The 22,949-nt window shown below is 43.5% G+C and overlaps 1 protein-coding gene across 6 annotated transcripts in view; it reads right to left on the bottom strand.

The window, feature by feature from the left end:
• Sptbn1 (spectrin beta, non-erythrocytic 1) overlaps nucleotides 1-22,949 on the bottom strand; it is a 158,585-nt gene that overhangs the window by 4,528 nt on the left and 131,108 nt on the right. For 5 of the 6 annotated variants that reach the window (XM_027387933.2, XM_027387934.2, XM_027387935.1 and 2 more), the window contains 15 exons: nucleotides 21,321-21,467; nucleotides 20,236-20,499; nucleotides 18,105-18,329; nucleotides 17,583-17,672; nucleotides 17,152-17,433; nucleotides 16,641-16,771; nucleotides 15,143-15,347; nucleotides 14,450-14,824; nucleotides 10,596-10,840; nucleotides 9,177-9,315; nucleotides 8,198-8,282; nucleotides 6,245-6,441; nucleotides 5,412-5,521; nucleotides 4,796-4,859; nucleotides 167-405 (listed from right to left, as the gene is read on the bottom strand). In XM_027387933.2, coding sequence (XP_027243734.1) covers nucleotides 167-405; nucleotides 4,796-4,859; nucleotides 5,412-5,521; nucleotides 6,245-6,441; nucleotides 8,198-8,282; nucleotides 9,177-9,315; nucleotides 10,596-10,840; nucleotides 14,450-14,824; nucleotides 15,143-15,347; nucleotides 16,641-16,771; nucleotides 17,152-17,433; nucleotides 17,583-17,672; nucleotides 18,105-18,329; nucleotides 20,236-20,499; nucleotides 21,321-21,467 — 2,798 coding nt within the window. Of the gene's footprint in view, nucleotides 1-166; nucleotides 406-2,584; nucleotides 4,860-5,411; nucleotides 5,522-6,244; nucleotides 6,442-8,197; nucleotides 8,283-9,176; nucleotides 9,316-10,595; nucleotides 10,841-14,449; nucleotides 14,825-15,142; nucleotides 15,348-16,640; nucleotides 16,772-17,151; nucleotides 17,434-17,582; nucleotides 17,673-18,104; nucleotides 18,330-20,235; nucleotides 20,500-21,320; nucleotides 21,468-22,949 lie in introns of those variants that run through there. The other variant, XM_027387938.1, reaches the window with a different exon arrangement.

Below are 22,949 nucleotides of genomic sequence, written 5' to 3'. Positions count from 1 at the left end.
CCTCAGGAAGAGCCACAGGCCCCATTCCTGCTATCCGTCTCTGCTTCTCCCCAGAGAGCAATCGGGAGAGCACAGAGGTCTGGAACTTTGAATGCAAACCCTGCGTGAGCCCGGGCCACCGCTGCAAGGGTGACTCCCCTCTCCACTTCACCTGTGCTGCCTTTACCTGCTCGAGGCTTTCTTATTGTGGGTCTCCCACTCGTGCTTCCTATTGAGGAAGCCTTCCATCTGGGCTGCTGGTGGCTCTTGTGTCCTGGCAGGCAGGGTGGCAGCACTCTGAGCCGGAAGTGCAGATTTGGCCTTTCGGTCAGAGGTGGGAGAGGGAATGGGACTGGACTCTTTGGAGCTTGTCCTCTGCTCTGCAGCACCGTTGACCATTTCACTTGTGTCCATGGTTTCTGCCATCTAGGGACATCGGAGAGGCCATTCAGCTAACCCCGAGAGCAAGGGATGACCACATACGCTCTTACTCGCACACGTGGCTGTGTATAAATGCCTGGCACAGATGGAGGCAGTACAGTAAAACCATTGCACACCCCGCAAAGCCAGCTGGACGCCAAGGACATTAGAAGGTGGGAATGGATTAATGCCGCCCGCTTGCGGGGAAATGAGAAAAGCGAAATGCCAGTATGAGTTTTACTGCACTCTACTCCTCTGATCACTCCATTTTCTCTAACATAGCTCAGATCATCTCCTCTTACAGTTACTTTAAAACACAAAGACAATGGTAACAATCACACATATCAAATATGAGAGTGGACGTTATACAGCAGCCACCTTACAACCAAGGGTATCACCAGAAGGGCTGAAGTAGAAGCAAAGGGCATTCACAAACAGATGGAGAGACAATCCTATCAGAACCACACAGCATTCCGCCAGATGCAACAAGAAAACATCTTTGGTTTCTCAAAGAGGCTCCCGGGTTCTTCTCTCCCACCCCTCCAAATATCACCATAAACACATGCAGAAATTAGGACAACAGTCATGCATTTCATATCTATCAACCCCGTTAGACTTTGGAACTTAAGAGCTGGAAGGAAATGAGGCAAGTCAACAAACGCCAACTGAACCACATCTGCCCAAGTTGAATCGTGAGTGGGTTGTAGTTTTTGTTAAAGGAGCTGGAAAAGCCAATCACAGTCACTCAACACCACACAGCTATTTACCCCCAAACAAAGACAGAACCAGGGCCTTTCCCATCACGGGTGGTTGATCACGGTGCCTTGCTGCACTGAGACGGGAGCCCAGAGACAGCCAGGCTTCCAGCGGCTCTGACCCTTCAGTCTGGAGACGTCTTCAGGAGCGTTCCTTCCCAAGCTCATTTAAATTGTAACCCACACGGTTTTTCGGCTTTGGGAATGTAGTAGTGTCTTGATTCATTATCGTTTTCGGCCTGTGTACCATCAACTGTGTACCATTAACTGTAGCAGCCTCTGGCTGATAAACCCAGGGCACGGATTAGCAAGTTACTAAAGCTGGGTGTGGCTGATGCTTTAGTAGATTACAGACAACCTGCACCCCTCATACACAGACAAACATGGAGGTATCAGTGGCACAGTCATTAGCTATAATCCCCCACCACTGCTGCCCAGAGTCAGAGTGACACCCAATTAGCAGCAACCTTGGCAGTATAAGAGGCAAACTGGCCACCACCACTTGAACACTCAGATCTGTCAACTCTCTTGCTTAGGTCTTATCTAGATTGATGGGCCCAGTGCTTCATTTTAAACAAAGCTAGTTATCTGGGAAAATGATAATGAAAACTTGGCAAAAGGGCAGGGAATTATAAACTTATCAAAATTAGCATCAAGGTTTAGGGTTATTGCCAGAGACTATACAAGCTTAAGGTTTTTTTGATTAAAATTATCTATTCTCATACCAGTATGGATGGGGGTAGGGGGCTGAGTGCTTAGTTAGCTTGGCTTTGCAAGCAATAGCCTGCAGGCGCAAGATGAGCAATAGTATTACATTTTTCCCCTCCTTTCATTTCATTCTTAAGACAGTGTCTTGCTATATTGCCCAGGATGGATTCAAACTCCCAATCCTCCAGTCTGAGCCTCTCCAGTAGCTGGGAATGCAGGTATATTCAATTACATCTGACTTCTCTTTTCACTGTTACGGGTAAGTTGCAGGAGGGGAAATAACCAAGACAAAACCCAAGTCAAAAGAATGTTGAGTGGATCTTGTAGCTGACACAACTCTTCTAGTGAGAGCTCAGGAAACTCACGTAAGGAACAAGTGTGAGTGGGTGTGGAAGGCCTGAGCCAGGTGTGAGTGCAGAGAAACATGGGTTAGTTACGTACAGACACCAGGTTAAAAAAAAAAAAAATTTTAGTGCTGCAGCTTTGACCTGAAAACCACTGGTGGCAGTGACTTGGGTGGGCAGGTTTATCCTAAAGGGTTGTCATTTATCAGAGTTGGTCACATCTCAAGGTAGGTGAAGACAAGTCTCTTCTATTGGCAATTCTGCAGCAAAAATTTTTTCTTTGGAGTTAGAAGGGAAGAGAGAAACCCCAAACCAATATGCAGAGATCATTAATGTTTATGCAAATGAATGATTGACTAACCAAGGAAACAATGAAAATAAAAGGAACAAAAATGAATTTTAATGGACATGTGCTTTAAGCATGCCAACAGACAACACACCACTAGAGACAAACATCAAAAGCAAATCATAGTGCTATGATCAAACAATGGTACACGTGACCCCACCCCCCACCCTCATGTTGTTGCTTCTCTTTAGCAATTAGTTCAGAGTGCTTTCGTGGCCAGGCACATCTGAGACACTTAAATCAGGGAGTGAACATGAATGCAACGTGACAACTAGTAGCACAGGAAACACCTGATTGGTTTAAAGTACAGGAAGCAACAGCATTTCCAAGTTCATTAACATGAGTCTCTGCATATCACCCGAAAGAATAAAATTATGTTTTCTTCTTCCAATAAAATCCAATTGTTAATTTAAAATATAGACAAAAATAGCCATGAGAGCAATGCTAAAAAGCATCATAGCAATCCCATCTGTGTGCTTATGTGGGTTTTGTCTTTTGAATTAAAAAAAGCATTAAAATTTGGTATCAGTCTGGATGATGCAAAATTTAAACACATACACACATATACACACATATATAGAAATAATATTTCTATATATGACATAATATGATTTGGGGCCACAAAGACATAGTCAGGGGACCCTAGTGACCAAAGAAAAAGCTATAGTTTTTTTTTTTTTTCCCCTAAAATAAATTTGGATGTGTTTTAAGGCAGAGACCCAATAATGATGCATACCAGCCCACAATATAAGAAGCTTGGTGTCTATCTAGATACCTATCTACGGTTCCAGGTAGATAGATATGTACATAGAGATTAGGAAAAACAAACAAGATGCTATATGACGTTATCCTGACAAAAGAAAAAAAAATGCATCATGAAATGAAAAGACAAATTAGACTTAGCTCATGGAAAACACATACCAAACAGGGTTCTGACTGAACTAACACATCTAAATATGGCAAATAAGCAAAGGAGTGTCTGGCAAGGCTTTGTTGTAATGTGGGTTTGGTTTGGTTTTGAACAGAACCAGGAAATCACTTTCACCAGCTTTTACTCCTAAGAAAAAGGATTTCTGTTAGAATGTTTTTACTCCCTGCTAGTGGCCTGATAACATGCCACCCTGAAGACTCCTTACGAGAGAATTCCACAAAGAATCTTAAGAAAAGGAAAGAGTCCTAAGATTCATTGGGGACATACAAAGGAGTTTTTGTCTACAGAGACAATGAAGTAACTCTCTAGGGCCAAGACGCCTCTCCAAGTGCTCCCAGGCATGGGCCATTGAGTGTACCATTCAAGTAATCAGGATGAACCAAATGGCTTTTGTTCCATTTGCTTAAAAAATTAAAACATAGTTTTGACACCCTGAAATCTCTGACTGAATAGAGGCCTGATGACTAGTAGGCAGGCCTCTGAAACATGCTGAGAGCTGCTGGCACCTGCCATGCATGACCTGAGTGCTGGCAGCGGTGACACTGACCAAGACAGAGCTGGTGGCAGCAGTCAGGCTGGCTGTGATGTGTGTTGCACAGAGGCCTACAATTCTAGGTTGAGGACTTGGCAGAAAAGAGAGACTTATTGGGTTTGTACAAAGTAATAAATGACTTGAGGGTCTTAGAACATTTGGGGTCCCACACCTAAAATTTAAACAGCTTCCCAACAAGATCACTCAGCTTCTTTCCTGTCCTTCCAATGAACGCATTCTCCATGGAATGTTACAGAATGACTGCAGGCACAAATAACCTAGTAGTGAACTTCTCCTTCCTTACACGCCAGCCTTCCTAGTTGAAAAACTACTATAGGTTAATAATACTTGTAAATAACATATAGCACCTGTAGCAGAGAATTGTACCCTGTTAGTATAACTTGGATGTGCCATACCTGTTAGAATCTAGTTTCTTCATTATGCTGTAATTTAATTTCAATTACTCATGTAAAATCTTAATAAAGTAGAAAGCTCACAATAAATAAACAAAAATGAGTATGCTGCTTTGAGGCAATGAGCATCCAAATAAGCATAAATTAAACGCAAACAAACGTGAAACCAAGGAAGGCTATGAATTAACTGAAAATTTTAACACTTTGGGTGACATGGAAGCCAAAAGGTCATCACCAACAGGCTGCAGAAAGAGTGGTTCTTGACAAACGGTAGTGAGCTTCACAGTCCAGACCATGAATGGTCACTGGCTGTCCGTCTGCTATTAAAGTTTTTGTAGTTTTGGTACATTTGAGAGCGGTAACTAACCCGTGGAGAGCCCTGCTCAGCTGGCAAACCATTCTGGGAAACTTGGTCTCCTTTTGAAGTATCCCTGTTAGGGTGAGATTGGGAAAAAAAAGAGGGAAAGGAGAGAAGGGGAACAGAAAGAAGGGAAGAGAGGGAGAAAAACAAAACAATTATAAGCAGCCTTTTTTTACACAATGTCATGCTGCTAAACTTGGCACTTTTAGACAGATGCTAAAATAGCTAAGCCTTCAGAAACACCCTGTCACCACCCCCACCACATAACTCCACTATAGATGTTTTTATGGAGCTTAGAAGCCATCAATAGCCTCTTTCAATGGAAAAATCACAAAATCCTGGCTTGAAGAAATCTCAGTGGGATCTCTGAGTCATACGGACAAGTATGCATGTGTATACTGGTGCCATCCTCTACATTTCACTCTGCTGTGTGATAGTTCTCAAGTTAAAGTGTTCATCTGTTACTTAGGATGGCTACATGGATTCTAAATAGTATAAATGAAATAGTGAACAGGAAGGATATGAGGCCTGGCTCCACAAGGCAAGACTAAGAACAGATGCTCTGTAATCTCACTTGTCACTGAAATCAATGTTCTAGGCCCTCACACTTTCAGTGCCTCACCATTGCTGGGACGAAGCCTCCTCTGAAACCTTCGTGCTTGGCTCCGGAGAAGGTGGCCGTCTCTTTCTTTCTTCTTCCTCTTGCTGTCTTCGCACTTCCAGTAGCTCCAACTAAGGAAGAGCAGGGTGCCGTTTATTATGGCTAAGGCCCTTGCTGCTTTTGAAGAAGAGTCTAGAAACCTGGGAAACTTTTCTACAGTGGTTCATATTGGACAACCTCAAGGATCAACACTCCGAATACAATGGCAGTATGTTCATGCACATTGTAGCTACAATCTAAAATTGCAAGGCACAGAGAGGGGCAGTCGACCCTAGGTGGAAAATTCCTTGGAGGGGTTGTATGCCATCTGGGAGTAGGGTTTCTATTTCAAAATTTAACTGTGCAGCTTTTAACTATGTTGAGGAGGAAAAGTTGCTGGGGGTTTCAAGCTGGACTTCCCATAAAGTCTCAACAAAAACCCAGCACAGACCCACAAAAACTTTCAAGGAAGCCATTTGTATTGTAGTAGAGAAACAGGGAAAAAAGAAATTAAAGCCACAAAACAGTCCACCTGAAATGAATCCATTCCATGAGCAATAAATATACTCTAAAAGAATTCTGTTTTGACACACATTAACTCCCCAGAAGAATGAAAGTCAGAGTCCATTCTTTATGAGTATGAAAGCTTTGGAAGAAGAAAGATCAGTACTCAAGTTCTACGGTAAGAAAAGCTTTCACTGGCAGAAAATATCATCTGGAACGGAGATGATTTAACAGTGATCTAGGATCAAGATACGGTCTGATGTCCACATAAATAGGTCAAGCACTGTGCCCAACACCCTGAGGTGACTTACTGTTGTCAGCCTTTCCAGAGCAGAGAATCTCTCATCCCAGGTTGCTGCAGACTTTTCAAATGCCTCGTGACGCTTGATGAGTTTCTCCACTTCATCCACACTCTGGCCAATTTCGCGGCTGGATAGGTATGGCTCCTGTCCAAGCAGCCAAGCCTCAGCCACACTGGCATCCCTTGAGAACTGATGGACCTCCAAAACTGCACAGGGAACCAAGAGTAAGTGTGGACCACAGGGCCACATGGTAGCACTGTGCAGAGACAGCCAGCTTATCATCTATGGAGCTGACATGCTATCAAGTGTAAACACAGTGAGGCACATAGGCAACATGAATGCTGCCAAGAGACATATCACTAAGAATAGCAGTAACCCACTTGGTTTTGATTTAATTTAATATATACAAAAATACTACTTTAACATGTAATCACCACAAAATACTGCTGTTTTTTAACTTTTCTCTCAGTTTGCCAAATATGAATACAAGTTAAATTTTATATGCAAGCAATACTGCAACATTAATTTAAGAATAGTCCTATTTTTCAAGAGCCATGTGTGGACAGTGGCTCTCAAGTGGACTGTAGAGGCCTAGAATGTATTCTGGTCATATGGCCCTAATCCTAAGAGATAAGACTGAAGAGCCCTATAGGATACCCAGCCTACACATGCCAGACTATGCAAGTGGAATAGGTACCCACATAGCAGCTTATATTAGGCTGAAGCACGATTTTTCTCTTGGGGTACTGAGAGGGTGGATTACTAAAGAAGGGAGGAGGCAGGGTTCTTTCCAAGATGCATTCTGTTCCTGTATGTGAGGAAAAAGCTCTCCTCCCACTGCAGTTACGAGGAAGGAGGTGGATTAGAGCTGGCTCAACGGACTTGCTAACACCAGTTCCCATGCATCTATCTCATTCAGCAGTGACTGGAGCCAGTCATATGTGAGTATGGGTTATATCAGTGTAGCAGGAGCAGGCTGGCCTCATTTTGACATTGCAATGGACCCCCGAACATATTAATTGAGAAGGAACTAGGAAACGGTTCCATGCAAGCATCACTTCAGCCAGGTATCCAGTTCACAGCAGTTTATGATAATAGGTTTTGCTACAAAAATCTGAAACTGCCCCAGATTTCTCAAAACCTGGAAATAAAATTCTCAATAACAGAATGATTCAAAATAGGATTATCTTAGGGCTCTGGGCCCAACTGGGTCTTCTAGACACCTTTGGTTTCTACTAAGAATCTACAATATATAGGAATTAGGCTGGAATACAAGGACAGAGCCTAAAGCATCAACATAGAATGTTAGAATATAGTAAATAAAGCTTGAATTGAACTACTTTTAATGTTCAAACCAACCATGAGGTGCTATTCTTAATACTGTACATTTTAAATCCAACGAGGGCTCATAGTTCCAGGCAAATGGGATTACATACACACATACATCTACGGGGGGGGGGGGTTGTTAATATTTATTTTTTGAGACAGAGTCTGTTTTTGGAACTTGCTAGGTAGACTAGGCTAGCCTTGAATTCACAGAGAGCCATATGCCTCCACCTCCTGAATGCTGGTATTAAAGACACATGCCACTACACCCTGCATATTTTTATTCTTTGTGTGTGTGTGTGTGTTCTTTTGAGTACAAGTGCCCACAGAAGCTAGAGATGCTAGATATCCTGCAGCTGGAGTTATTATACAGGGTGTGAGCCTGACATAGGTGCTGGGAATTCAATCAGGTCCTCTAAAGAGTAACAATTGCTCTTAACCACTGAACCATCTCTGTACCCACCCCAAAGAACTTAAAAACAGTAAACAGTGAGTAATAATATATGGAAAAACATTTAAAACTTTAAAATCATTAAGTAATAATATCACATTAATTAAAGCAAAAAAAAATTTTTTTTCGTATACTTTCCACGGATACCCAACAGCAGAAAGATAAATAAGTATGTAGGTCCTTACTCAGTCTTAACCATTCCCATCGGTCTTCCCACTTGTCAATCATTTCTTTTCTTTTTTCTGTCAACTGTAGTAACTTTTCCTTGATCTGCACAAAAAAAGAGGGGGGGGCATTAATAAAACACTGCAATCTTTTGTCTTTCCCCTTATGGTCACTTTGTACAAGAAAATCTATTTTCCCCTAAGGTAAGAAGTATCAGTTTAAGTGTACTTTTTATTTCTTGGGAGAGGAGAGAAAACACAAGCAGTTTTTCAGAAGGGGTGGGAGTCCTATTTAAAGGTGCTTGTAGCACACTATGTTTTGCCTCACTAGACTTTGGGGATCCTGGAAACTATCAGTTATGAAGAGAAGGACAATTAATACTAGCAAAGCCTTGGCTTTCTGTGAAGGGATATCAGTACCACCATCCTAACCAGAACCTGTGTCCATCCACCAAGGAGGCCCAACACAAACACAAGTGCAACCACAGCAGTGCTGACTGAGGAGTCAGCTGCTGACTGGCTGCTCCTACACCTGGGATCCTCAAAAACTATTTGGGGCCTACAATCTCACACACTCTACGAAGACAGAATAAGTTTCAAAATTATGCAAAGTAGTGCATTTATTTGCACATGTGTAGTAGACCTTGTTGAAGTAGGTCTTGCATACAACACAACTACACAGAATGAATACATCAGAAAAAAATCCAACTACAATGGACACGAGGACTTGACTGTTGTCATTCCTTAATACAGTACAATCATTTACCCTGTGTTAGGCATTGCATGGGATCTGGAGATGTTTTCAAGTTTATGAATAAAACCTATGCCATTTTACCTAAGATATCTAGCCATCTACGGATTCTGGTATTCACAGAGGTCCTGGAACCAATCCCTGTAGATTCTGAGAGACAATTACAAAGATATGATGCAAAGTAAAACCATTTGATACCCCAAAACCGACTGAGTTCGTGTCACATCCCAAAGCACAACAATATCCTACCTCCTCAGAAGCATAGTGTTTCCTTGCCAGCAGGGATTTCCCAAGTTCAATGCAAGTTGTGAAACTGTCATTACGAGCATCAATTTCAGCTTTGATACCTTGATGATTATTCATTAACAACTCAACAGATGACACATCCCTATAAGAAAGTAACATCTTTAAGAGACCAAGCTTTTTAAATAAATACGTAGGTTTTAAAACACATAATCAAAAGGAAACTGACAGCCTAACTGTCCTTTTAGGGCTGACTCACAGCCCTCACTCAGGCTGAGTTCAATGCTGCTCAACTCAGAACCTGCTAGCTTCATAACATTCAAAGGCAGGTATCTTTGGATACATACAAAAAAACTGTTGGGTTTCCCTTCATATCTTTACTTTTAAACATAGTGCTGGCAGACACTCCTTCAAGAAGGGACAAAGGCAGTTAGTTGTAACAAAAACAGCTGGTAGTTGATGTCTTTGAGAATAAAGAAGCACAAAGCCAGATGTGGAAGAAAGTACACACCTGTAATCCCAGCACTTAGGAGACTAAAGCAAGACTTTTAGGTTTGAAGCCACCTTGGCCATAGAGTGAGACCCTGTCCCAACAAAGCAAAGCAAAACAGAAAAGAAGGAAAACACCCAGGCGTGGTGATGTGTACCTGTAATTCAAGAGGTAGAGATAGGAGAGTTCAAGGCCAGACTGAGTGAATGCAGTTAGCAAGTACATGAGGAACAGTGTCAAAAACAATGAAACAAATTTAAGCCTAGAACACCAGCTGCTGGGAGGCTGGGGCATCAGGAATGCAGGCCTAACAATTCAGTGAGAGCTTGTTTCAAAAAGCAGGGGAGGGGTAGGTAGGGGAAGAGAACAGCTGATGCAGTTCCCTAGGGAGTGCTTTCCCAGCAGTGTGCATGTGGAGACAGCTAGGGGGGGAGGAAGGGGAGTAAGGGGCTTACAAATCAAAGACTAATTTTGCCATAAGACCTTCTCATGGATGAAAATTAACAGAGCCCGGCCAAGAATACACCTGCTTCTTAAGACATAGATAAGGGTGAACTGCTGGTTATGTAAGCCCTTGCTCTATTCTTCTATTAAACTTCATTGCTTTGAATAAAAGCAAACTACAGGGAAGACACAAATCATTTCAGGACACTTTTGAAGCAAATGTCAAGGGTGAACAACACCTTTGTAATATACATGGAAACAAACAGTGATTTTTAATATGACAAAGACACAAAAAAAATAACGCAAAAAAGCCTGAGTGAAAATGCCTGGGTGAGTGAGGGTGCAACACCAAGTTGTGAGGGTGAGAACCTAGGAGAGATGAACTTCACCCACCCACAGCTCCTTGTTCCCTAGCAACACCGTGTGGTAGAAAACTTCAGCAGTGGAGGCTCTTTTCCGAACATCCACACCTCAGAGGCTAGGAGCCTTACCGTGGTTTCTCCTGGGCCTCGATCTGCCGGATGACATCTTCCATCCAGAGCATGAGGTCACGAACCATGCTGAAGAAGCGGAACTTGTCTCCCGTGTCCACCAGCCGCACCCTGCGACCCTCACAAGCATCTAGCAGGGACTTCCAGGCTTCCAGGACCTCATTCTCACGCTTCTGGATGTCATCAGCCTTGTCCCCTGCGTAGGCTGCCTGGAGGCGGGCTGCATCCTCTTGCAGCTGCCTCACCTGTGAAGCCACAGGGAAGAAAAACCAGGTTTCAGTACTGTGGCCTTGCCCATCGCCCATTCCCTTCCTTGCCTGCTGTTTCACATACACAGCAGTGGCAGAAAGCATTAGTTTATCGGGCCTGTGCCTCTTGACAAGCTCTTGTTTCACCGAGTAGAGCCAAGTCACGAAACCTCAAACCTAGGTCTGTACCTATGTTATTAAGTACTGTTCAAATAATGAAACAAATGAAATGTACAGGAACACAGACAGGGTAGCTGAGGAAAGGTTCCCCACAGGTACCCTGAGACGTAAAGACATTGTTTTGCAGGGGCACATCTAGGTATATTCTCCTTGACTGGCTGGGTGTGGTAGCACACACCTATAATCCCCAAACTTGAGGTAGATGCAGGAGGATCAGGAGCTCAAGGTCACCTTCAGCTAAATAGTGAATTCCATGCCAGCCTGGGCTACATAAGATCCTAACTTCAAAAGCGGGTCGGGGTGGGGGTAGGGGGTGACAGATGGCTCAGCAGGTAAAGGCATGGGTCATATAAGCGTGATGATCTGAGTTTTAATGTCGAAACGCACACACAATGGTAGAAGGAGGGGACCAACTCTAGAGTTGTCATCTTACCCACACATGTACAGCTAAGGTATGCATGCCTCCACAACACACACCAATATTTCTTTTAAAGTTAACACTCTTTCTGTGCCAAAAGGGTGAAAAACAGGCTATCACTTTAGATAATGGTGGGGGTTTTCCATTATAATAAAACCAGTGACCCTTCTTCCTTCCTTCCCTTCCCTTCCCTTCCCTTCCCTTCCTTTTTTTGAGACAAAGTCTCTCTTCTCTATCTTTATGTAGCCCTGGCTATCCTGAAACTCACCATGTCAGCTGGCCTCAAGCTCACAGAGGTTTACCCGCCTCTGCCTCCCGAGTACTGGGACTAAATGTGTGTGCCATCACACCTGCTGACTATCTAATACTTAGATGTGTATTTTTACTATGTTGTATATAAAACACTTAACATATTAGCAGTGTCATACATTGAGACACAAACCCGACATTTTCTGGAGATAAAATTATGTGACCAAAGTCTACAGACAATAGTCCTGGATGAGCCTTTGGATGTCTGTAAGAAGTAGCTGGAAAAATGCCAGGTAAGGACCTTCCAGGGACAATGAGATGGGGACACCCAATGCTGTGAATTGGGAGAAGGTAGACTATGACCATTAATTGTACAAATGGATTTTAAGTGGTGGCAAGAACATGAAATTTCTGAAAAAATATACACAGAAGAATCAATGGGATTTGGTTTACACATCTGAAGGCACTGGGTGTAATGATTTCACTAGACCCATGATAAATGATAAATGGGTGTTTATTGGGGACACTTACACAGAAAGATATAAAGAACCATGGAAGCACTTCTCTCCCCTTCCCTCCAGATCAGCTGACCCAAGAGAAAAGATCTGTGCAAGAGAGACCACACTTTAGCTTCCCTCTTTCTGCTTTAGTCTGCCTGAAGCCACACCCAAAGGGGTGTGGCCACCATTTCAGGTTGACAGGCAAGACACTGACTGCTACACACATCTATGGTACTTTGAGAAATAGTCTCTAATACCAAACTACTTTTAAGGTATGTATTTCAGACTATCATGAGCAAGTTTGTAGGAAATGACTTGAAAATCAATTTTCCTATCATCCAAACATCCAAATCATCATTTCTTGTGTCTGTTTTTTTTTTTTTTTTTCTTATAGATTCTCAAAATAAAAGGTGGGAGAAGCTAACACAGGGAAAATTCACACAGCAATTAAGTACTCAAGACTGTTCCTGATTGACTGCTCCCTTCCCACTGCTGTACCCCTATATGGAATGGAAACAGTGGCAGGTCAAGGCAGCACAAGAGAACACAGCCAAACAGACGAGGAGCCTGTGCCAGGGCCGCCTTCTCCTTTGTACTGATTCGATAGGGGAGTGCTTGCAGGAGGGACACACATCTTTTTATGGCTCGAAATTGCTTTCTCAGTGAGATGGTAAGGTAGGTGCAATCCAGCAGGCTTAAGGGAGTTGGTTTTTGTTCTATGGGTATTAAGACTCACCATTCTCGTGAGGCAAAGCGATTTAAATAAAAACAGGAAACCACTTTCACCATCTCTTGAGCCTCCTATAGTTCTAAAGAAAATAGTTTTACAAATGCAGAGGAAAGATCTGTTTCCTGATAGTCTCTAGGTATCTCAAAAGTGCTCCTTAGCATTTGTTATATGACTGGGACAGTGTCAGATCTTACCCTAGGGCTTATGTCTTACAAGAATTGTTTCAATCCTCAAAGCATCAGGAAACTAAAGTGTAGAGGAGTAGGTTAACTCCCAGCCACAGAAAGTGGCAGAACCAAGAATCTAAATGGAGGTCAGAAGATAATGGCAGTCACGAGGATCCCTCCACAGAACAAGTCAAAGTACTGGCGCATAGTGAAGCTGATGATACTCAACTGAAACCACCAGGGCCAAGTGTGGGCCTTTATTGGTGGGGATGTGGGTTAATTATTTACTGGAACATAGCCTCTGCCCATTCATTTACCCACTGGGTTGCTTATCCTAAAACAGCAGCACAGCATCTGTATCCAATAGAGATAGCATAGCCACAAAGTCAAAACTATATACCATCTGGTCTCCTACTGACCCTGCAGTAACCCGTTTTTTTTTTTTTTTTTTTCTTAATAAGTCCTGACCAGCTCAGGATTAGAAAGTCAAACAAAACCAGCTTCTTCTCTAGAAAGCATTTTCAACTGCAAGATCTCAGACTAATCAGGAAGCTACCGAGATTAGAAGGCGATGAGAGTGATCACATTGGAGTCTCACTGCTACACTGTTCACTTTGTCAACACCTTTGAAGCACAGTTTCAGTGCTAAGCCACTTACTGCAGTGCTGGAGCTAAAAGATCAGGTGTGTTAAAACGTTAGGGTCTAGTCTCTACTAGGAAGAAGATCCAAAGAGAAAAGAAGAGATCTTGGGGATAGGGATGAGGAGAAAGTAATGAAATATATACCACAAGAAAGCAGAAGTGGGGCCATCTGAGGAAAGGAAGGGAAGTAGGGTCAGGGAACAAGGAGTGGGGCAGTGGGGAAAGGGGAATAATGGAAACAAATATAAAACACCCATTTATCAATATGACTTCAGATTTATCAATTTGTCTGCTAACCTAAAAAATTAATGAAAATAATCAATGCAGAAAAATAAACTAATATTATTCAAATAAAAAAGTATAGATTTCTTTCTTGGGATGGTTGGTGGGAAAAAAATGAGGTATTATTTTCCAAGTGATCCTGATGGTCATGTTAACTAATAGAAACTTGTATTCAGGCCTATTAACTTGCAAATGCTTACATGTGCCTCTACTAATTTAAACACCAGCATTTTCATCTAACAATATTTGCAAGCATGACAAATTCAAAACTGTACAGACTGCAAAGCTTTCCTGTGTGTGGAGTTTGTGTGTACACACGTGTTTAATCTGGGTAGTCATTTCAGATATGTTCTGAGTAGCCATGGGATACAGAGAGGCTCATGATGCACAAAGATAATCTTACAAGGAGCCTTCCTTGCACTGGGCAGCTCCACCCACCTGAGTGCCCAGAGCCTGGATATCATGCTCAAAGGTGGTGTGCATTCTCTGTAGGGTCTCCACAGTGTTCTGATCTCGTCCAAGCTCCTCAGGGAGTTTCTTGTGTTTGTCCTGGATGCGGCCAAAGATCTCCTTGGCATCATGGTAAAACTTATGCAGTTCATAGGAGGCAGCAAGAATCTGTGTTCTCGTGTCAATGAGCTCCAGGAGGTCAGCCCAGGCTTCATTGAGACCATCTTTCCACTCAGCAATGGTGGCAGCATCTGAATGTCCAGAGTTGATGAGGTCATCTGCCATATGATTGACTGTATCCACACGCTCCTGCCCAATGTTTCCTGTGTCCCGAGCAAATTCTCGGAAACGTTCTTGTAACATCTACAACGGGGCACACATAAAGAAATCACTGAGACCACTGCTCTTATACCCCATCACATGAATGCTGCTGCTGAGAGACTGCCAAGTGGGAGGCACAAGTTGTATGCAAGCTCTGCGAGCCACAGATCTCTACTGCAGAACCTATCTTGTCTCTTGGGGAGAGGTAATCCAACCCATGACAAAGTCACTTGACAAAAGCACCAAGTTGAACCCATACCTATGACCTCTGATGTGAGTGTAGGCGTCGTATTTGCTCACAGCCTAGGCCTTCCTTGCTACCACCCACCGCATACCACTCACTCTGCCCAAAGTACTTGCCGTGACATGCTCATAGTCCTGTCCCAACTCATGGGACCCTGCGACCACTTCCCTCTCAGCAATCCACTGTTCCAGGTCGTCAACCTCCCTGTTGAGCTGGAATAGCCTGTGCCTCTCGTCAAGTTTCCCTCTCCTTTCTTCAGCAAGGTCCTTCAGGCCGGCATACAGCTTATCTACTTTTGACTGCCGCATGCTAATGCGCTCACTGAAAAAGAGAACCAGCAGTTAGGAAAGGACCTCAAATGTCTTCTTCCAGAGAAAAACAAATTAGCGAAGATAATGTGTTACAACAAATTTCTTCAAAGAAGCTTATGTTTAACCTGTTTTATCTAAAAAATAAAATTCTGAATGACCTCAGTTTTAAATGATGAATAATGAATAGGGAAACCAAACATAAGGGCAAAGGCCGCCCTGAGTACAATAACTGCGTTGCCGGTTCTGCAGTCATAATTTTTCTTTTTTTTTCACTACAAAACATTAATGCAAAATGTCAGAACCATTTTCTATTGCCAGAAGGCACACACTGTCTGTCCACTGGGTTCTATGCTCTCCCTGCTAGCAGAGCTGGCTCTGGCTGCTCCTGTTTCCTGAGGCACAAGCACAGTGAGGAGAATGCATCGCACGTCCTTGGATTCCTTGCCAGAATTACATTTCATGATACGAGATCAGGAACCAGGACTCACTGCTGTTCTTTCATGGGAATATGATGCGAACACCTGAAGGACCTCACCTTTCCCAACCAGCCTTACATTTGATAAACAAGCACACAAAGCCAATTCCTGTCCTTTCTTAGTCCTGAAAGGCAGTTCCTGAGAAGGCCTGACAGGATTGCTCTTCTCTTCAAGTTAACACAGTAGCCTAATGAACAAAAGAACGCACACCCTCACTAGTTTTCACTCTGGTTTCCAGGGTAATCACTGTGCAAAAGTTAGGAAGTGCTACCATTTTGTTTTTCTGAGAGACATTTTATGTCACAGGTCTAGGTATTCTTGTCTCCCAGTCCTCTTAAATCACTGTTCCCAAATTGATCTTTTTTTTTTTTTTTTTTTTTTTTTTTTTTTTTTTTTTTTAAATTTTAGACAGGGTCTCATTATATAATCCTGGCTGTATATACTAGGCTGGCCTTAAACGCAGAGATATAACTGCCTCTGCCTCCCAAATTCTGGTATTAAAGGTGTGCACCATAACACCTGACCTAAAGTGGATGACTTTTTCAATCCAAGTATGTACTTCATCGCCTCTATCTGTAAGTCAACATATGTTTATGACTTATGACCGTAACAATCTTTCAACTGGGCCTTGGCCAGTACGAGCTATTTAACCCACAAGAGCAACTTCTCAGTGTAACAATTTACCTTTCTCATCCACCATAAGCTTTTGGGTCTATGACCCACTACTTTATGATGAATGCTGTCATTTTCTTTTGGGGCAGGTTAGTAAGACACCTTCACTGAAGAATCAACAGCCTGCATGGCCTCATTCTCAAAGTGTCACTCACCTTTCGGGATGGCTGTCAGCCACCAGGGCCCGGCTAGTCTTGGAGAGCTGGTGCACTGTCTCTGCATAGTCCTCAACAGCTTGTTCCAAAATCTGATGCTTTTTCAACATGGAGACAGCACTCTGCTCATCCTGCCAAGAAACAGACTGTCAGAACCATAGCCAGACACTGTGCCTGGGGTGACAAGTTGACTTCGGGGAGGGGGAGGGGTGGCGCAGGGTAGAAGAAGGACCACCAGAAAGAAAAAAACAAAACAAAACAAAACAAGTATGATATGGCCATGAACACGGACACATTTGAGACCATTACCAGGGACTAAAGGAGGCCTCTGCAAAGGGGAACATGTAGTGTGACCCCCCCAAGAACCCCCTAAGGTAGAGGGGAGCTTAGGTAAGTCTATCATATATTAGTGTCATCAAGTCACTGTGCAGCTAGCAAGTTTGAGTAGGGCACTCTTGTGAGGCACCCCTTCCCTCCCTTCCTCTCATGGAAGTTGGGAAGCTTCTCTCACCTTGGCCTTTTCCTCAGACATCATGTACAATTCCTGCTCACTCATCCAAGCCTCTGCTTCAGCTGCATCAAAGTAGTATTGCTGGGCCTTGTGTGCCTCCTCGAGCCGTCTATGGCGTTTCTCCGTCTCTTCAATGAGGAGTCCCCACAACTGCTTCAGGTCAGCAAGCCTCTGCCTGATAGCCTCAGCATTGAGGCTGCTGCTGTCTGTGATGATGTTTTGACTCCTCTCAAAGATGTCATCAATACGAGGCTGGTGTCCCTGGATTTCTTTCTGGAGGGTCTGTGCAGAAGAGGCACGAACAGTTTTGCTAAATGCCACGGCCTGATACTTACTTCAAATTCACAAACCATCAAAGCGCTATCATTTCCTCTGCCGTGTAAGTCAGTCATTATTTACCAGACACAGCTAATCCAGACAGAAACACTTACCTGATTTTTCTTTATCAACAGCTGCACAGTTTGAAGGTTATGGCCATGATCTGTGGAAGTTGCCAAAGGCATCCTCTCACCAACCCACAGCTAGAAAGAATTGAAAATAAGCAGTGGTCATCACCATGTGGAAACACAAACAAATGGCCCAAGTCAGAGGACAAGGATGGCAAGGAAGCTTCAGGGAGGAAGAGCCCAATCGTCCTTCAAAGGGCTGCCAGGGCATACAACTGTTTCTTCTGGGATATGAGGCAGGGGTTAGTCTTTCGAACTTACTTCACCCTAGTTGTTGGACACACTGTGAGCCCTGTGGTTTGTTTAAGTCCTATTCTATTGGCATTAAAATTAAAATCCTGGAGTTATCTTTACAACACCAGAAAGAAGAGAGCTGCATTTGCATGTGGGGGGCCAAATCACTAGAATATGGAGGATGGGGCTATGAGAGTTCAATTCATTGACATGGGCTGAGGTAATATAAAACTAAAGCAACCATTAGCTTCAGAACAGGTGAGGGCTACTTACAATCTCGTCCTCCACATCCCTGTTGAACTGATGGATCTCTTTGGACGCTAGCAGATTATGCTTCCTCTCATTCAAGGGCTCCAGAAGCTCCATGAACTTGGTCTGCACAGTGAGGCGCTTGCTGTCCACCTCATCGGTGCTCTTCCCCTCCTGACTCAGTGCCTGGGCTTGGCTCTGGAGTTCCTCGATCTCCTTCTTCCGCACTTCCATCTGATTTTCCAGCATCTAAGGGAATAAGACTGCATCAGAGCCAGAGGAAATACAGAGATTCCATCCGGGACTTTGTTCTGGGCCCTGGCTAAAGCGCAAGACTTGAAGAATACAAACTTACACAGCAGAGTGGCCAAGGAAGAAAGCACCAGTGAGTGCCCCAGATCACCAGCTAATGCTTAAAATATCCCCCTCTGGAACTTTAAAGCAACATTAAAGTTTAATCAGGAACTCAGGGGAAAGAAAGCCAGGGAGAACCTATTACTTCTGCCTATAAAGAAGTCAGTTTCTCTATTAGAAAGGAGAACATTTTTGAGGCTCTAGTTCTTTCTGGCTAGAAAATAATGTATTCTTCATTTCTTCAACCCAGAGCTCAGACTAGAATCATGCTAGGGAATGAGGGAACAGAACAGCCATTCACTGAGAGAAATGAGCAAAAGTGGAAGCAAGAGCACTCTCTGAGGAGCCACCACACCCAACAGACCACACAGCAGGCCATATGCCAGAGAAGTGTCACCGGAAACTAACTATAACCATCCCAGGAAGAGGCGGCAACTACAATTAAACACCACCTGCCTTAAGTTCATGAATGCACAGTGACCCCAAGAGCAAAGTAGCTAACCATGTAGCAAAAGGGTGAATGTCCCTTTTCGTGAAGAAACCAGGCTCAGCATTCAGCCAAGACTGTCTTGTCAGTGACTGGTTCTAAGCAAAACTGCAGGGCTTAGGACAGGTCAAATGCTGCAAACTTAGCAGAGGAACTGCTGGGAAATTTGACAACTATTACCTTGAAAAGAAAATAGTGTATCTATGCACGGTGGTGCACACCTTTAATCCTAGCACTCAGGTGGCAGAGGCAGGTAGATCTCTGAGTTTGAGGCCCACATGGCCTACATGGTGAGACAGGGCTAGAGATCCTGTCTCAAACCCAAACCAACAACCACAACACAACAAACCAAACCAAACAACTAACCCAAAAACCAAAAGGGTGTATATGCATGTTTCTGGCCACGTGGCTATTTGTGCATATTACACATGTAGACCAGTAGACAAGTATGGTATGAGTGATATTCTCAGGAATGTCAGCCAACTTCTTTGGAAAACGGTCTTGGTGGCCTGGAGCTGACCAATTAGGCTGGACTAGCTGGTCTGTTTCTGCCTCCCCAGCACCAAGACTACAAGCACATCTTTAGGCTAATAAGGCAAACAATGTTACTGTGCTATCTATCTCCCCAGACTACACCATTGATGATACATGCATGTCTGTGCACAACATGTATGTCTGTGTACCACGTGCCTGTGGAGGTCATAAGAAGGTGCTAGATCCCCTGGAACTGGAGTTACAGACAGCTGTGAGCCACCATGTGGGTAACAGGAATAGAACTCAGGTGCTCTGGAAGATCAGCTGGTGCTCTTCACAGCTGAGCCGTCTCTCCAGTCCCTGCTGCTATACTTTTAATACAACTGTTTTCTCATTGATTTGGGGTAAATTCATCTGCTCTCAGAACCACCTATCACAATATAAAAAGTCTTTCATTTCTTTTACCATCTACCAAGTAGATAGTGAACAATTTGGAGTAGATAGCAAATAGTTCTTTCAGTTCAACCACCAATCTATCTAAGACACTATATAGAATGACAAATATGATTATTTTCATAAAGATAAATAACCACTGAATGAGAACACTCATCAGTAAGATCTAAAAAGAAGTATTCCCATACACAGACACCCAAAACTTTTACTAATTCCAGTCTTTCCAGTAGGAAAGGCTACTGCTGTCAGGGCAAGCACTTCTCTGGGAGGTTAAAGCCCTTCTCAGGAGGGAAGAGGGATGGATGGCAGAGATCTTGATAAATAAGGATGAAGATGAAAGCCATGACGTGGGCTTAGCCCAGGTGGGCAGGTGTCTCATCCACTTGCCTGTTGCTTTTTCAGCAGGATATTGACGCTGGTAAGGTCTTTGCCATAGTCATCAGACTGAATCTGGCTCTCCAGACCATGGAGCCATTTGTCTAGATCTGCACAGCTCTGTGTGAAAAGCTCAGCCTTATTTGCATCAAAGAGCCGCTGAGCCTTGGTCTGGGTGGTGGACTCAAGGACTTCCCACATTTTATGCAAACCAGTGAGTTTCTCCTTCACCACAGCTTCTGTTTCTGGCTTTTCTGAAATGAGCTGCATTCCTTCCTGGAGAACACAAGTTAATGAGGTTAAAAATAAAAGTTTGCAAGAGAATAAATGTCACTGTTAAAAAACAAAAACCAATCCCTGAGACATTTGCTTCCCCCACTCCCTTTATTCACCCATGAAGTTACTGCTGGGTAAAACCAACAATGGTCTTATGTACATACTCTATGCTTCCGGAATGTCAACAATCAGCGTTGCATGCTCTAATGGTTTCAACTGGGGCAGCAGGACATTTAGTGTTAGTAACCTACAACTTCATGCCCCAAAGACCACACACAACACATCATTAACTCTTAGGAGTCTGACAGTGAAGGGAAAGGAGGGTGAGAAACAAGCAACTCTATTACATTGCACAGAATCTCCCTGTGTAAACATAAGTATTATCAGTTAGCACCTAGAGTTCAGTGTGCCACTGGCCATATACCTGTGTTGCTTTATAGCCAGCTTTATGAGATACTATTTATGACTTTTAAAATGCGCTGTGTGTGGTCAATGGCAGTGAGGAAGGAATGAACTTGGGGTTTACCTTCAGTGACCAATCACCTGGTAGTCACTGGAAGATAAACCAAGCCCCCATGTTGAGTTTCCACTTCTCTTCCTGCTGGGGGACTGGAGTCAGAAACTCTTAAGTGGAAGCGGGGGATTGCTACTGGCTCTATAACTTTTGTAAATGATGAGATATGGCTCTAAGAGGACCCTAAATAAAAGGAATTCATTTCCTCTTCTCCCTCCGCCCTAAGTTTTCATGTTTTCCTCCTTACTAAGGCTACAATGTAGAAATGAGAGTAGGGGGAGGGGTCTCACCAAATAATTTAACCCACCTTCTCAATTTTGTCAAGCCATTCTTTGTTGGATGCAAGTTCTGCCATAAATGCTTGATGCTTTAGCCATTTACTGTGCAGGTTTCTGGCTTCGTCGTAAGACATGTCCTGGGCCGTAAGCATCTTTTCACTGATCCAGAGGGATAGCTATGGTGGAAAAGCAAACAGTTTTTAGAAGCTGTCATTATAGACTAAACCTTTTTATTCTACCCAGAAAGGATTACATACTGTATGTTTCCATGTCAACAGAAAACCAAATATTTTACTTTGTGTCTCTGACCCATCTTACACCCAAGTTTGATTCAAATGGTGGAGCCAACATTAAACCCAGAAGTACAAAAGCTCTGAAGCAGCTTTTAACCCTAACAAGCACTCTTGTGTGCTTGCAGTTCTACTCTAATTAGTTCAAAACACAAGCGTTTTCCTCTCCCAGATACCTGTTACAGCTGTAACATGTTAATCGTGACTGTCATTTAATTCATTTGGCAATCACACATTGTAAAGCAACCCACACAGCTGGGTGGTGGCGCATACCTTTAATCCTAGTACATGGGAGGCAGAGGCAGGTGGATCTCTATGAGTTTGAGGCTAGCCTGGGCTACAGAGCAAGTTCCAGGACAACCAGGACTACAAAGAGGAACCTCATCTCAAAAATCCAAAAACCAAACTAACCAACCAACCAAACAAACAAAAAACCCAACCTGCTCAATTATCTACCAGTCCCACCCGAAATGGGTACATGTGTGGGAATGTCAATGTTAAATGTCAAATAAACAACTTGCTCACTGTGGAGCTAACGCAAGCCCAACACCCTTTCTTCATCTCTGACAATCCTAAACAACCCCCACCTCTTTCGGTATTGCCTCTAGCTCTCTTAAGGAACTTCCCATCCAGATTAAGAACACTTGATGGAACTTGATTCTGAGATCCACCATGTACAACTGAAAGTAAATTCTGGAGAGCCGTACAAAGCTTGTCAACTGCTAACAGACAAAAGTGAATTCTAAGAGGCTTGGAATGGGGAGTTGCCAAACACCAGGCCCTGACCCATATTTTCTTCAGGCTTTTATCCCAAGCCAGCCCCTGCTTGGTCCTATTGTCTACAAGTGGTCAGGCCAGAGATACACAAAGGAACCCATACTCAGCTGGATCACAAGTGTCTTCAGGAACCATCTCGTTAACTTGGTTAACAGTGAGCAACTTACTTTTAAGTAGTCACTGAAAGGTTCAGGCATTATGCTGGCCTGCCCCTGTTACCTGGTGGAATCCACTCAGGCAATACCCTGGTCAGCCCAAGGTTCCATGGGAAAGAAGTCTGCACACAGGTGCAGAGGACCCCTTTAAAAGATAGGCCCCTGCCCTCTCTCTCTCTCTCTCCCCCTGTTCCTGCTCTCTGTCCCCTCTCTCTGTTTCCCCGCTCTGTCTCTCTATGGCGACCGGCCATGGCGGTCAGCCATTACCCTGTTCCTCTTCTTAGTCTCCCCATTCTACCGGGCCTTATAATAAACTTATAATCTTATGTCTGTCTCAATATTTCTCTTTTCTTCTTTTTAAACAAAAGAATAACATTTGGCGCCCGGACGTGGAAAGGCTCTGCCCTTATACCTTCTCGAGACCCGCTGGTGGGCG

The sequence above is a fragment of the Cricetulus griseus genome (genome assembly GCF_003668045.3).
Source record: "Cricetulus griseus strain 17A/GY chromosome 1 unlocalized genomic scaffold, alternate assembly CriGri-PICRH-1.0 chr1_1, whole genome shotgun sequence".
NCBI lineage: Eukaryota > Metazoa > Chordata > Mammalia > Rodentia > Cricetidae > Cricetulus > Cricetulus griseus.
This window is presented reverse-complemented; position numbering and strand designations above follow the sequence as displayed.